Consider the following 16,688-nt stretch of genomic DNA (forward strand, 5'->3'; position numbering starts at 1 on the left):
CTGAATAAGTGCTTGAAGGATACAACCTCGTAAAGTTAATATTATATTGCCCGAGACGTCACGTATTCATTTAATTGTTTTGTTATGGCAAAGCCACATTGGGCTATATGCTGAGTCCACCGAGAGGAATCGAATCCCCGACTTGAATATTGTAAGTCCGTAGACTTACCGCTCTACAAGCGGGGGTCTTACTTATTTGAAGCTATTCAATTTACAAATACTCATGATATCAGAAAAACGTGTCCGTTGTTAATATAACCCGGGCGCTTTCGAAAAGTGATCATTTCTTCTCCAGGTAATTAATTAATTTTCAACTACATTTTCATACGTGAAATGATAATAGACATAAAGAATAGATTCAGTAATTAATTTATATAACATTTTATCTTTGTATAGGTATATCATACTTCAATATTAAAACCGGTCAGATATGATTCTTGATACTCAAGCGTTCAATTTAAAACGCATCTCATTGGCATAGCGGTATGTATGCTGACTCACATCGCTAAAAGCGGTTTCAATACTCGCGGTGGACATGCCACAAATAGTTTATTGTGAAGTTTCTGTTTAATTCTAAACAATCAACAAAAGCAAAACACGCTGTGTGTTATTAACAGGAGGAATAATTTGGCGATTTATCATCTTCTGTACCTCGGACTTTGGTAACACTGAACAACATTTTTTTTTTGAAGTTTTGCTTCCTGAAATGTTTTTGCTGATTGTGACAAGTACCTGGTGGGTATACACAAATATAGGTTTGGTTTTGCTTCATCACATAGGAACTCTGAGTAATAGATAGTTAACTGTTTTCCGGCAATAACGTATTTAATTGCGTTTATGTTTCTAATACGCTATTAAGTTCAACATAATTAAAAGTGTTTTGCTTCTGATTTTCATTTATATTCAATGTCCGGTGCATCACGTTGCAGTGTCCAACAGTAGTCAGCAAGCATTGACAGATTTCAGTTGCCCTGATATCGTTTTTCCATTGCAGCAATGTCCTGGTGAAACCAAGATTTCGATGAAACGGTACATGATGGACAAATTTGGATGTGATTTTCGTGATCAGCAGCCAAAATCTATAAGGAACACCCAACAGTGTTCAAGAAGCAAAAACTTTGTTGTGCAGTGTAATCCAATTTTTTTACATATCTTCAGTAGATGTGCTCTACCAGACATAACTAATTTTAAGAATATTCATTCAGAAATACCTGAGATATAACATCTCCGCTTCTCATTGAGTTTCTTCCTATTTTCTCTTTTCGCGCCAAAAGTATGGAAAAATTGTTTGATAGAAAAACATACTTAACTTTCATATATTTGTATGAAATTTGGTACTTTGATAAATCGTTTCAACCTATAATTAGAAGTTTCACTTGGTTTCAGTTTAAGTCCACACGGACAAAATTATTCAACAAAATTCACTCAACTTCAACGAAAATTTTTGCGCATGCCTACACAAAAAGTTACATTAGCTACCAGTCTACACTTTTTACTACAATTACACCTAAGACTAAAAGTGATCTGTTTATAGCTTTTGCCCTTCATATTCAATCAGGTGAAAGAACGTGTAGATACATAAGTATTGGTCAGGCCGACCAAACTAGATTAGCAGTTTCTCTTTCAAGTTTTCAATAGAAGCATACGGATGGACAGTTATTATCGTATATTCACTGTTACTTTTTCAGCACAAATTTACTAAATTTTATGAAATTATCTTAATTAAATAACGTTTATCGTCACGTGACATTAGTTTAAGCAACTAGCATAAATAACGATGCTTGACATGGGATAACGGATTCCATGGGAGTGATGACAAGAATTGTTTGTTTGTTTTTAAATTTTGCACAAAACCACACGAGGGCTATCTGCGCTAGCCGTCCTTAACTCAGCAGTGTAAGACTAAAGGAAAGGTAGCTAGTCATCACCACCCGCCGCAAATTTCTGGGCTACTCTTTCACCAACGAATAGTGGGATTGACCATAACATTATAACGTCTTTACGTCTGAAAAGGCGAGCAAGTTTGGTGCGACGGGGATTCGAACCCATGACCCTCAGATTACGAGTCGAGTGCCTTGACCACTTAATCATGCAGGGCCGTCATTAGAAAATATCTAATCTTATTGTTCGTTTTTTTTTTTCGTGTGCTGGTAAGGGGCGGGATTTTCTGAAACTTTTTAACTCAAGAACATATGTCAATTTCACAAATATTCTGGTTCTCATATTTCTTTAACGACAGTTTGGAAAAAAACATTATTTTAAACAGTACAAATGCATCAATACCTTAGCAAAACATGTTTTAGTAGTATTCGTTCATACTTATGTACTACTGTTCAGAGACTCAATGATATTTTTAATAATTCGCTGAAATTAACCAACCTCAACTAGATGAATTCTGTAAAAGTTCGTGTCATGTTTTAGGTGTATAATATATGAATATCAATAACCATAATAAAAAACTCTCAAAAGAATAAAGATTGTTAGACAATTATACTGGTGTTATTAACTGTTACGAACAAAGGCCCGGCATGGCCAGGTGGTTGAGGCATTCGACTCGTTATCTGAGGGTGGCGTATTCCAATCCCGTCACACCAAACATGCTCGCCTTTTCAGTCGTGGGGACATTATAATGTGTCGGTCAATCCAACTATTCGTTGGTAAAAGTGTAGCCTAAGAATTGGCCGTGGGTGGTGATGACTAGCTACCTTCCCTCTAGTCTTATACAGCTCAATTAGGGACGGCTAGCGCAGTTAGCCCTCATGCAGCATTGCACGAAATTAAAATAAAACCAAACCAAACTTACTAAACAAAAATTGGTCAATGTTAATCTCCCAGAAAATGAATAATGAAACTTCGTAAAAGGACGAAGAATCAAAGGAAAAACACTCTCTTTCCAGGATGCGTTTTATATTCGTAGTGAAATCCTATTCTTAAAGAATGTGTTGTGAAGAATCACTGTTTCCTGTAGTGAATACGGAATACTTGAGTAACCTTTCATGTTAAACTTTATTTCTGCGGTTCACTTAACCACTTCTTTTTTCTTTTCGTGCATATTCAAGTACATACGGTTATGACGAAACTAATAATTTAGGATATGAACCGTGTTCATTAGATCTTTTGATAAGAAAGGAAATAAAAAGAAAACATTTGATGACTTGGCTTACTCTCTACTTTTCTCCTAGGCTGTATGTTTGCATGACGTGAAAAGTCTTTCTGGTTCGTGCGTTATAAGCTTCTTAACATTAAACGTATTAAGGATAGCGTGTTCTTTTGGAATTCGTGAACGTACCTTTTTAATTTGTTTCACGTTGGTTGTTCGGTGTTGCAATGATTGTTTGCTTACACCATACATCACATCTCGGATTAATATTCTCTTGGAAAGATTAGTTTCATATTATACAAACTGTGAAATGGAAGTCTTCGGTCCCACAAAGGAAAATTATTCGAGTCCAGTAATAATTGGTAACTACATATACTTAGACTGTTAATCTCGATAACTGGCAATTACATGTATTTCTTAGACTGTTTGTTTGTTTTTTGAATTTCTCATAATCCTACACAGGGCTATCTGGCCATGAAAGGCCTTTAATGACAAGAAACTGTTAATCTAAATTCCATGGCGACATCATTATTGTAAAGGATGTTATTAATATGGTTTGATTGCTATGCTTTATTGGTGTATACTGACAAAATGTCATGATATTTAATCAAACACATCTTAGGTGTAAAAAAATTCGACCAAAAGGAATCCAATATGTGATTTAAAGGAGTGAAATCAAAATTGGCGGCAAAACTGATAACTAAACATTAGCATTTCACAGCAAATATTCGTCCACTGTTTAGTTGGGCCGCGTATTTTGTTTCATCAACTATCATGTCCCAAGCTGAGAAAAAAACGAAGCCTATGTACATATCAAATATTTGCTCTGCTAGTCGTCCCTAGTTTAGCAGTGTAAGATTAGAGGCAAGACAGTTAGTCATTACCACCCACCGCCAACTCATGGACTACTCTTTTACCAACAAATAGTGGGATTGGCCGTCACGCGGCTGAAAGGGTGAGTATGTTTGGTAGAACAGGGATTCGCACCCGCGACTTGCACATTGCGAATCGAACACCCTAATCTCCTGGCCATGCCGGGCCTGTCTACACAGAGCAATAACCTTCAGTTAACGCTGTTTGTACTGTACTGTCCCCTGTCGTTTAAAAGATGAACAGTTAATTCATGAAGATGCATAAATTCGGTGATCTCCTATATCCATCTGTTTGTTTCAACCCATTTCGTGTTAAGAATAAGTCAGTAAATTTGTAATTTAATAATCATTAACCATTTTTAACAGTGGTAATGGTTCCTGATGCTTTATAAAAGTGATCACTTGATTAAACCTCACGATACGGACACATAAGGGTAGTTTAAAATTTGCAAGTGGCGCTGTTGACAAGCTAGTTTCTTTTCCTATAGCCCAATTTGGCATGATCATGTGGTTAGGAAGCTCGACTCGAAATCTGAGAGTTTGAATCCCTGTCTCACCAAACATGCTCGCCCTTTCAACCATGATGGTGTTATAAAGTGACAGTCATTCCCATTATCCGTTGGTAAAAGAATAGCCCAAAAGTTGGTGGTAGGTGGTGGTGAATAGCTACTTTCCTTCTAGTCTTTCACTGGTAAATTGAAAAGGGCAAGTACAAATATCCCTCACGTAGCTTTGCACGAAATTCAAAACAGACCATTTAGTCCAACAATTCAAAATTGTGAACAACTGTGCAAAGATATTTCTTCGTAGTTTTGCACGAAATTCTGAAACAAGCAAACCATTCTTCAACGTTTGTTTTCGTGTTTTATTTAATCCCATTTAGCTTATTCTAAGGCCCGGCATGGCTAAGCGTGTTAAGGCGTGCGCGACGGGTTCGCATCCCCGTCGCGCCAAACATGCCGTGGGGCGTTATAATGTGACGGTCAATCCCACCATTCGTTGGTAAAAGTAGCCCAAGAGTTGGCGGTGGGTGGTGATAACTAGCTGCCTTTCCTCTAGTCTTACACTACTAAATTATGGTCGGCTAGTGCAGATAGCCCTCGAGTAGCTTTGTGCGAAATTAAATTAAAAAACAACAACAAACAAACAAGCTTATTCTAAAAAAAATAATAATTAAGTAGTCCCACGATAATGATCAAAAATACAAGTTCGCTTAACCCTAGCACCTTCAAACTGTTTTGTTATTTCTTTATTCGCATCAATGAAGATTAGAGAAGGTTTCTTCTTAAGACTATGTGCTCGTCCAATCACTTAAAAGTGACAGAAATATGTTAATTTAGATTCTTATTTTAAACACATGAATTGTGCGTTATTCACGAGAAATACACCTTCACAATATATATATACACAAACGCACACACACACAAAACCTGTCTATATTTAACACAAGGACAGTTGTTATTATAAGAAATTGAATACTTTTCTCAACTAACACAATTAAAGTACGATAACGTAGCAAGTTGGAGAAAATGAAATAAACTGACATTTATTTTACAAATTATGCCTTTAATATCTGCCAAGCATGGTTATACAGTGATCAGTGTATCGGACTTAGGATGCAAAAGTCGCAAGTTCGAGACGTTCGCTAACAAACGCGTCATAAAAGTGACTGTCAATCCCGATATGCATTTAAAGTAGTCGTTTTAAACAGCGAGTGCTACAAACTGGTTACCTTCCTTTTACCCACCTTGCCATCCCGGGCCTTTTTGGTTTATAGCTCAAAACAAGGGAGCTGGCTTTACCTGAACCACATGGGCCCGTATAGTCTAGCCGTGTACAAGAGTGTTAAAGTGTTCGACTCGTAATCCGAGGGGTGCGGGTTCGAATCCCGGTCGCACCAAACATACTCGCCATTTCAGGCGTGGGGGCGTTATAATGTGACGGTCAATCCCACTATTTGTTGGTAAAAGAGTAGCCCAAGAGGTGGCGGTGGGTGGTGATGACTAGCTGCCTTCCCTCTAGCTTTACACTGCTAAATTAGGGACGGCTAGCGCAGGTAGCCCTCGTGTAGCTTTGCGCGAAAGTCAAAACAAAAACTAGCCGTTTAACTTTTTGGGAGGACAAGGTGTCGCTCAGGTGAATAAACAGGATTTTGACGCTTGAAGTTTTATTTCTAATCAGTGGATTATTTTTACTGTTCCCATCACGAATGTCTAAATTCTAGGGGAAGGGGTAAACATGAAAACTTAGAAATTTGAACATCTTAAAGATGCGATGTAGTACAATAGAAACCTTTCTACAATAATTTTATAGAATAGCTATTCATAGAATAGCTAGGAGTAGATGTTTTAAGTGAATTATGTCCAAAAATTCAACTGTGGATAGTACATGAAGGAATCAAAGTAGAAAATTCTGTCGATGGAAACGCGTTGCTCCAATTTAACTAAATATGTTAAATGATGTAAGCTCATTATTTTGTTCGACACGCCATCGATGTGATTAAGCCACACCCTTAAGTTTGGCTTTTTGACCTCCTGAAAGAATCCTGTTTGGAGGATCGTCTTATGCACTCCTATAACTCTTATGATTAATAATTAACTTACACACATGAAAGAAGTGGCATAATTACAAAGACTTAGAACGATTCACATAATCCTAGGGTTAATAGATTTCCATATATCTCAGTGAAGAGATATTAAATGTGTTTTGACTGCTCTTAATACTTAATATGTGAAAAAGCGTTACGATTGTACCGCTTTCCTATAGGTTAAGTGAAGCTAAAGTTCATTGCCATTTTGGTTTTCAATATTTATTCTGTAACTAGTATCCAAAGAAATATTAAGTTTTATTTTACAAAACGTGTGTGTCACCTGTCAACCCGAACAGAACACAGTTTGTAGAAACGTTTGTGTCTGTTGTTTACCTGGAGGCGTGGATATTTGTATATTATTTATACCTTGGGAATCTGTCTTGTACTATTAACATCTTTCATTCATTTGGAGGCACAGACCACCAAGTCTACAAGCTAAATCACACCGTGAATGTATGTTATTTAACACAAAATGTTTTATAATGACAAACATTTACAACATGTTTAACAGCATTTTTAAACAGGTGGCTCGAGAGTAGGTTTATTTAAGCCACATAATTTTAAAATAAACTAAATAACATCATTAAATGATTCTATTAAATGAAAGATTATAAGTGCAAAGCTTACCTAACCCTTCACATGTTTTTACATATATCAATTCAGGATAAAAGTACACAAGCTTGAACTTGTGAAAGTTACCTATAAAATGTATCGTATGGACCATGGGTCAGCTATTTCATCACTTTTTTCTCTTCACGAGATTTATCAAGGAAAGATAAGTTTCCAGGTCAAAAGTATAAAAACTCAAAATGCCTGTATTTTAATTTTTTTTTTTTCAAAATGGCAAGACCATTTTTATTTGTATCATCTGCGTTAGTATGGTGACCTTTATTAGACCGCAGGGAAATGCATTTTCCAGATATGAAGTAGCAACTAAGAAAAAACTTATTGCACTTGTCTGTACATGTTAACCATGAACCAACTAGTACCATATACTGTCAACGCCCATATACCCCATACTCAGGTGATACGAGGGCGTTGCCCGGCTTCTATACTTTGTACTGAACAAGCTTAAAGTATTACTTAGACTTAATGATAACTACATTGGCCTAAAAAAAACCTCATAAAACGGATTATTTTTGTTGCAAAGTCAAAAATACTTTAATATCCAACCCGTGTAGCATCAATGAAACGACAACGTGGATGCGTGTTCATGTGGATATGCCCACCTTTTCTCTATTCCTTTCGTAACGAACGCTTGAGGTTTTTACCTTTTCTACTGATTCCACATTTAGATTATATTTGCCTTGCATGGTACAAATTACGATTTAGTATGTTTCGGTATATTATGATGAGCAGCATTTATGTAAAATATATATTTTGTGTGTATAAAGGAAAATAGAAACAGAGAATTAATATTAAGGTGTCCGAATTTTATTTTATTTTCAAATAGAATTATTTTCTACTTCAAATAACAAATTCATGGAAAATGGTTGTAATAGAATCTTTGTAGTTATTTCATTGAGTTTTATACGTATTACAAATTCTTGTCCACTGATATATGATTATATAGTATCCATTTACTTCATGCAATTGTACCCAAGTTCTCTGCACTTGAGTTAATCAGCGACCCCTATAATTCAGGTACAAGCGTCCCTCGTTTTGTTTGTTTGTTTTGAATTTCGCGCAAAGCTATAAGAGGGCTATCTTTGTTAGCCATCCCTAATTTAGCAGTTTAAGGCAGCTCTTGGGCTACTCTTTTACCAACAAATAGTGGGATTGACTGAACCCTCAGATTACGAGTCAAGCGCTTAACCTCCCGGCCATGCCGGACCTTCCTTGTTTTGACCTGCTGATAAAAGGAAATAATTAGTAAGGACGTTCAAGTAAACATAAAGATGACGGACACGGTCAGTTCGATACGTCATTCATTTTAGGCAACCACAAGACAAGTTAAAGTTGGTAAAATGCAATTAGTAACAACACACCAGTATCATGGAATGCTTTCATCACACTATATGATTTATTTCAACACAACAGACTATCAATTAGTACCTCCTTGAATTTATCCACTAATTAATTGAGAAGTACTGTTGAACCAATGAGTCTGTCTTCTTGATTCCGGAAAGGGGTCAAAGAACTATAATGGCAATGGGAAAAGACCGGATTAATAATTATCACTAAAAACTTCCGAATGAAAGTGAAGAACCCTTTACCACAAAAGCTTCGTCCAGCTCGTGGAACTAAATAACGAGATTTACCGTCACTTTTATAACGTTGCCACAGCTACAAGTGTGAAGCAGTTCAGCGGCATCACGTATCGAACCACGAATCCTGCTTTTTGGTGTCTGATAGGCTACATCAGGTGGTTAGGGCGTTTGACTTGCAAGCAGTGTGCTAAAATCTCCATCCAACCAGATGTGCTCATCCTTTTAGCCGTGGGGGCTTTATTATGGTACGGCCAATCCCACTGTTCTTTGGTAAAAGTGTAGCTTAAGAACTGGGGGTTGGTTGGGATGACTAGCTGCCTTCCCTCCAGTCTTTAACTGCATAAACAGAGATGCCAACTATTTCAAATGACTGAGGGTAATGATTGTAGCCAGAGCCCTTTATCATTTGTGGCTACTAGGCCTGACCAGTGTCTCTAAGTTGTTTATTATTATGTTATTATTATAACTATTATTATTTAATACTGCTATAGATTGCTCATTTATGACTGTGTTTTGTGTATTTAATAAATAAATTTAAAAAAATTTCTTTTGGAATTATTTTTCATATTCTGAATTCTTACTCATAAATGTCGTTATCTGCATCGTTTTTGTCTTCGCCTCAGCCTTTTGTTGGTGAAATACCGATTTTGTATGTCTGGAACAATCGTTTATCCCGCCATGCGCCACAGAAAAATCAATGTGACAAACTGTGCAAAACGCATGACTGTCACTGACTTTTGATGCAATGACCGAATATTTTGCACTATACTCTTTCCTAAATTTTTGATTCACAGTTTTAGTCCTTCTAGATTTGCTGAGATATACAACCAGTAAGATGTTGATTGATTACATAAATTGTTAATGATTGTGAAGCACAGTTTGTGAGTGGTCAGTGTATAAAAAAAGAGAGATAGAAGAAAAAACAAGCTGTGATTAAAAACAGTACGATAAAAAAATTATAACTCTCTTTGACAAAACGTATCCTTGCGCTATGATAAACAGTGCGATAATAATGGTATTAAATTGTAAAAAGGAAGTAAACTTAGCCCTAGAAATCACTGTTTTAAATGTCAAAATATAATCTAATTTGGCACGTTACTGATAACAACTGCTATTGTTCATCACAGGCTTATCGTACATGAGGCTTCGTACAATACCACACACATACATCCACTTTGCATAGAATTAATTTTTTTCTGAGTTTTGCTTATTATATGTTTTTAAAGGGCGTTACGTTATTTCGATATTTGACTACAATAAACAATAGATCGACTAATCGCAGCAGAAATGACAACCAATTTTTTTCAAGGGTTCTGTTTCAATGTTATCGCATTACTTTGGAAAGTAAAATATAAACAAGCATACACAAACTACAACTGACATATCACAAACATTTCTCGTGCCATTAACCTCTACCCATATGCGGGTTCCAGGTTTTGTGCTTTGGAATATTGTGAACAACACTTAGTAGCCGATGTGCCTTATTTCATAATCCAATCCTAATTACCTGCTTCCCCCCCTCCCCAACTGGCACAGGGGTATATCTGCAGACTTACAACACTAGAAACCTTGCTTCGATACTCATGGGTGGCAGATCACATATAGCCCACTGTGTAGCTTTGTGAAGAAATTAAAAACAACAATAATAGTCCTGACTAATTCTACAATTATCTCGAAGAAACACAAAAACAAACATAAATAAAAACTTAAATTATGAAAGTGAGATCTGCTTTAATTTTCAAATTATTTGTTAACCACTGTTAACCTGCTGAAATTTTACCTTTGATTTTCTTCACTTTACTTCCTCAAGCCCCCTTCCCCCAGTGGCACAGCGGTGTATCTACAAACTTTAAGACGCTAAAAACATGGTTTCGATACTTGTGGTGGACAGAACACAAACAGCCCATTGTGTAGCTTAACTTCAAACGAGCTAAACAACATTCTCAAGAACTGTTCATTTTTTAATTTTCCCACCAGGTAGATCATTTCTAGCGAGAGTTCGCTTTCCTCTCTTGTGTCTCCGTCACACCAAACATGCTAGCCCTTTCAGCCGTAAGGGCGTTATAATGAAACAGTCAATCCCACTATTCGTTGGTAAAAGAGTAGCCCAAGAGTTGGCGGTGGGTGGTAATGACTAGCTGCCTTCCCTCTACTAGTCTTACACTGCTAAATTAGGGACGGCTACTGCAGATAGCCTCCGTGTAGCTTTGCGCGAAATTCAAAAACAAACAATCCTCTTTTGTGTTGATGGATTAAAGACAAATACCCTAATACGCTTAGCAATTAGTATTCGCATTTATGGCTGATAAGCTGCCTTTACATTAAAGTCACGTATTCACATTTGTGGCTGATAAGCTCTGTTTACATGAAAGTCACTGTTCATAAATTGTAACTACTAGGGCTTGATTTCACAAATTCGTGTTCTCACTCTGAAGGACAGTAATAACTCAAAAGGAGAATTGTTAATTTTAAACTCATACGATTTAAATGACGCATTTCAGATGTTCTAAAATCAAGCCTTTGCTTGAAAAAACAAACAAACAAACATCAGTAGCAAAATGAAAGCATACAGCTTTTATATTTTAGTAACTGAAGGTTTCGACTCCCTTATATCTAAGAGCTTTACTATTCTCGTCGGACTCTATATATAACTCATGTACAGGTATGCTAGAATCAATGAGGTATGTCCGACGTAATGTTAAGATAATCAGTTGTCCGCCGATAAACGTTTATCTAATAATACAATTATAACTGTTTAATTATCCGAGTAATTTTGTTGTAAATCGCATGTTCTAAAAATGACTGTATTCTTTCTAGTTCCGCGTCAAACGCTAACCTTCACATCAGTTTTACGTTAATCAACCATGTAATACGACGACTTATTTGTGTGACCTTTAACCTCTGACCGTTTTAGCAGATTTCACAACTCAAAGAGGAAAAGTGTATGCCGTATTCTCCACTTCGGTATGAAAAAATTAATTTTCACGGCGCACTGAGAAACATGTAGCTACACGTTGATTTTTTTGCAATTAGTTTCTTCAAAATCTCATAACCAATGTGGTAGTTATACATTGAAGAAAAAAGTAAAAAATGCTAGTGCTTGCAAAGAGGCGACGTATTCGTAACAAATAAAACCTTTAAGTAGCAATTATAAATGATTTAATGTCATCACATGATCGTAACATCTCCACACGTGGCTTTGAGTGTTTTTTACCAACAGTTACTCCTAGAGCATAAAAATATTTTAACATTGATATAAAAATCTTATTCTAAGTATTAAATACAATCTAGTGTTATAGAATTCCTTACTACTACAAATAATTTAGTGCGTGTAAAGTAAGATCGTTTACTGATCAAACTCACCACTGATATTCAGCCATCCATAAATTCCAAATCGAAATTTTCCAACTTCACTTGATCGCATCATTTTGGTAGCAGAATTTTTTTAAGTTTCTTTTCTTATATAAAACATCCTAGCCAACGTTTTCCGCGAATATTATTACGGAGAGCTATCGCTTAGCATGTGAACTTGAAAACTCTATGACAGTATCAGCTCACCAACGTTATCTGGCAAACAAAGCTCAGTAACATAATCTTAGAAAAAGCTTTCTGACCGACAGATGGCAGGACATTTCATTCACTAGCGAGATCATTTGGCGAGCTAATTCTGTACGATAATCATGCTTGAAGACTAAATGCAAACAAAAAGACCGATTTCCCAAAACACGATGAAGCTATTTTGGATACAATTTCTATTAAAGTAATAGGTGTGGCTACAAGTCAACAATTTAAAGGAGTAAAAATAGTTGATCTCATAGCAAATGTGGAAAAAAAGGACATAAATTCAAGTTCAAAACAGTTTGTAAAATCTATCAGTTTCTAGTTTTATGTAATACTCTACATCAGTAATTATATTTCTATATCTAGAGTATGCCGTAAAATATATATGTTTAATAGCTATTTCAACTTATTTACCATTATTGTTAGCGTAATACAATATTAATTACGTTTTCTTGCCGCGTGAGAGATTTTCTATGTAAACAGTTTCCTCATATTATGTGGGGGCATTATAACGTTATGGTTAATCCCACTATTCGTTGGTAAAAGAGTAGCCCAAGAGTTGGCGGTGGGTAGTGATGACTAGCTGCCTTCCCTCTAGTCTTACACTGCAAAATTAGGGACGGCTAGCGCAGATATTTGCGCGAAATTAAAACAAACAAACAAACTTCCCTCATTACTTATGATGACGCCACCGCTATTCCTTTATATATAATCGTTCCATACTGGCCGTTCAACTGGGGTTATTCATTAGGTAGGCCTTTCTGGATAATTTTAATTAATTTAATTTATTGATAAAACATCAAAAATATTGCTTAATACTGCTGTAAGGATTAAATTACAATACTTCTATTTTAAAACACATGTTCCAGTAAACATTGACTCTTACAGTTAAAATATTTAAGTTAAGAGAGAATTAATTAATTTAAGAGAGAAATATAATTCTCTCTTATGACATTGTAAATCATTCATTTTGCTCTTTTCTGGGTGTCGAATATTTTTCTAGAAATGTAGTTGTTGTTTTGAATGAAGCACAAAGCTACACAATGGGCTCTATGTGCTCTGCCCGCCCTGGTATCGAAACCCGGCTTTTAGCGTTGTAAGTCCGCAGACATGCCGCTGAGCCACTGGAGGGCCATAGAAATATACAGAAGTTTAACATCAGAATTCTGTCTTTTGAGGAAAAAAAACTCGAAGCAAAACAACTAATATCAATAGCTAAATTTGTATAATGAATGTTAAGTACTATTTAACAACAGAAAAAAATATAATATCCTTTAGCAGAAGCATAGCAAGTCTTTTTAGCATACACAGTAGCAATGCTTAAAGCTAAAGTGGGTCAAAGTACAAAGTTGAAAGTTTCAACCTAAATGATATCACGTGCATATGGCGGCTAAATAGTCGGGGCAGAGATCCCTAAGATTCTGGTTCAGCCATTCCTAATTTTGAGCTGTTGACCAACGAAAGGTAGCTCGCTAGCAGTACCAATTTATATAAGTGTAGAGAGAATTTTGCAGCACGTATTGAACCTTGGACCTTTCAATTCACAACATGGCACGCTAATCACAAAGACTACATGAACCCAGTTTTTTTGAGACGACCAAATAAATAAAAATGCTGTAAAAATTTACATTGTAAGTTGAATCTTTTACTTTTATTTTTTATCAGCATCATTGATTTGGGCTAACTTTGCTTTTTATATAAATGTTTCAAATACTTCTCTTAATATTATCAATTTTTATACTGACTAGCATAGTAATTTACTGTGCATATTTATTATTTATATATTTATGCGCCGTTTAAAATAAAATAAAAACTAGATGTTTTTGCTTGTAATCATACACTTGCAATAATTATTATATTATGAATTGAATATTTTCCTTTTACGTCTTTATTCCGCCATTAACTCCGTACAAGTTTTGCTGTTTATCTTTCATAACTGTACACCATTTGTTGTATTACCATGCAATATTTTACAATACGTCAAAACGGAAACATACATGTTGGTAAGGTTAAAATCTCATACAAGAACAATTAATACAGTTTCAATGTCCTTTTTTACAGTGACATTGATGTAATTTAAGAGTGGAATACTGCAATAGCATTATTAATCAGTCTAATTACTCGCACTTATAAACAACATTTACGGATATTATGCTATGAAACGATGATTGCATAGCTTAAATTACAATGAAAGATGTCTCTAGGATTTGGTATTACCAAGACCATATAATCTTTAGCCATCGACTGACTTCCAAGCTAAATCTTCTAGAATCCTAAGTGTCTTTGGAAGAGAAATTGTCGTTAAAATTTCATGTTTCGATTTCTTTTTTCAGCTAATCCAGTTATGTGTATACTATATACAACTAACTACTTTTAAGAAGTAACTATTGTCTAAACTCCCAACTTTGAAAGCATCAGTCTGTGATTTTTAACATACCTCATTATTAATTGTTAAAACACGTTTTTATAACTGATAAAGTCAATTTTACAAATATTACAGTTATACATTACGAGTTCTGTAAAATTAACTTTTAGATAAAAGTTAACTTTTAAGTGCTGCCACCTATTGATAACGTCATGCATTCCATATTTCTGAGTAAATATTTATCATTAGTAGCTTTGTTTTTGTTTTGTTTTTGAATTTCGCGCAAATCTATCTGCACTATCCGTCCCTAATTTAGTTGTGTAAAACTAGATGGAAGGCAGCTTGTCATCACCACCCACTGTCAATTGTTGGGCTACTCTTTTACCAACGAATAGTGGGATTGATTGTCACATTATAACGGCCCCACGGCTGAGAGGGCGAGCATGCTTGGTGCGACGGGGATTCGAACCCGAGACACTCAGATGACGAGTCACACGCCTTAATCCACCCAGCCATACCATGCCTCATTGGTAGCTAAAATAGTGTGGTGCCATTATAAAACAAAAACAGTAATTGTATTTTCCAACCATCTGCGGGTCCAAGAGATAAAAATAATAACTAGGATAGTTATTTTATGCAACTGTTTAACTTTCTAGCAAAATGTTAAGCTTTATCTTATTTTTCTGGTACATATACTTGTAATTAAGTTTTTTTGCACAATACCTAGAAAATAACAACCACTCGAAAAATACTTTTGAAAATCATAAGAGTGATTTAAGTGCTGGAATAATTTTGTCATTTTCATGTACATTTATTTTTTTTAAAATGCTACATATTAATGTGTAAATTATGTAAAAAAAGACAGTAAAAATGAAAAATTAACGTATTGACTTAGCTCTTAACCTGATAACTCGGCCTACTCCAGTTCAGTAAATACATTCTTCCCCATCACACCCTGGGGCGGAGAAATTAGAAAACGTCTAATTACAGTCTCGACTTGGAAATAAACCCTCAATCCGCCAAGATTTCACCAATTCTGGTTACCCCACCGCGAATAGGTACCAAATCCACCAGTAAGCCCTCGTCAAATGCAGAACAGCTAGCCATGATCCAGAACTGCAGCGAAATGAACTCCAGCGGTTCAAGCCAAACAGCTTGCCCGACACCACAAGATCGAGTAAGAGATCCACGCCAACTAACCAAATTATCAGCTTACCAACAAACATGGAATCTCAAACATCAACGTCCACCACCCAGCAATCTAAACCTTCTCCAGCCATTGTTGTGGAAGGAATTGGCGACCAAAAATTGTCTGAGAACTTAGAAGACTTTTACCAAAGAGCTGCTTCACAAACGTCCGCAGACTAGCCAAAAGAAGAGTCCTTATTAATACTAATACCCCAACAGAATACGCCAAGGTCCAAAAACCATGGGACCCTTCAGACTTCCAGAATGCAAAGCTAAACGTCCACGTCCCTGAGGACAACCAGTCAGAAACCTCTCACGCCATATCACAATATTTCCACTGAATGAAATACTCCAGGAACCAAAGTCTTAGAAAGTCTCAACCACCAAAGCTAAAAGAATAAAACCTACCAGGAACAGCCAGGAAATCTACCCCCCCTTCCCAATACGTGTATCAACCTGACCTGATCGAGAAAGGTGACACCTATAGTATATCCATCATCCTGCTAAGCCAACAAGATCTAAACAAGTGGCCTTTCTACAATGCTTTCACTGCAAAAAGTTCAGCAACACTCAATCCGATCCACATCCAGAGTCAATAGTGTGCGGTTCAGGGATTAAACATCCAACAGCCGAATGCCCAAGGCAACGACGCAAAGCCACATGCGCCAACTACGGAGAACCTCACGCCGCCTCCTACCGTGGATGCTTCAAATACCAACAAGTATTCAGAGTAGCCAGAGCAACCAATGGTCCGACCCAAGTAGCCTCTTCCATCGCAGTCCAGCCAGCTCTTCATGAACCT

The 16,688-nt window shown here is 36.2% G+C and overlaps 1 protein-coding gene across 2 annotated transcripts in view; it reads right to left on the bottom strand.

Annotated features, from left to right (window-relative positions):
• Positions 1-12,362, bottom strand: part of LOC143244968 (ras GTPase-activating protein raskol-like) — a 147,909-nt gene extending 135,547 nt beyond the window's left edge. For both annotated transcript variants that reach the window (XM_076490591.1, XM_076490590.1), the window contains exon 1: positions 12,136-12,362. In XM_076490591.1, coding sequence (XP_076346706.1) covers positions 12,136-12,199 — 64 coding nt within the window. In that variant the 5' untranslated portion in view covers positions 12,200-12,362. The remainder of the gene's footprint in view (positions 1-12,135) is intronic.
• Between the last annotated feature and the right edge of the window lie 4,326 nt (positions 12,363-16,688).

Source organism: Tachypleus tridentatus, chromosome 2 (genome assembly GCF_004210375.1).
Source record: "Tachypleus tridentatus isolate NWPU-2018 chromosome 2, ASM421037v1, whole genome shotgun sequence".
Lineage (NCBI taxonomy): Eukaryota > Metazoa > Arthropoda > Merostomata > Xiphosura > Limulidae > Tachypleus > Tachypleus tridentatus.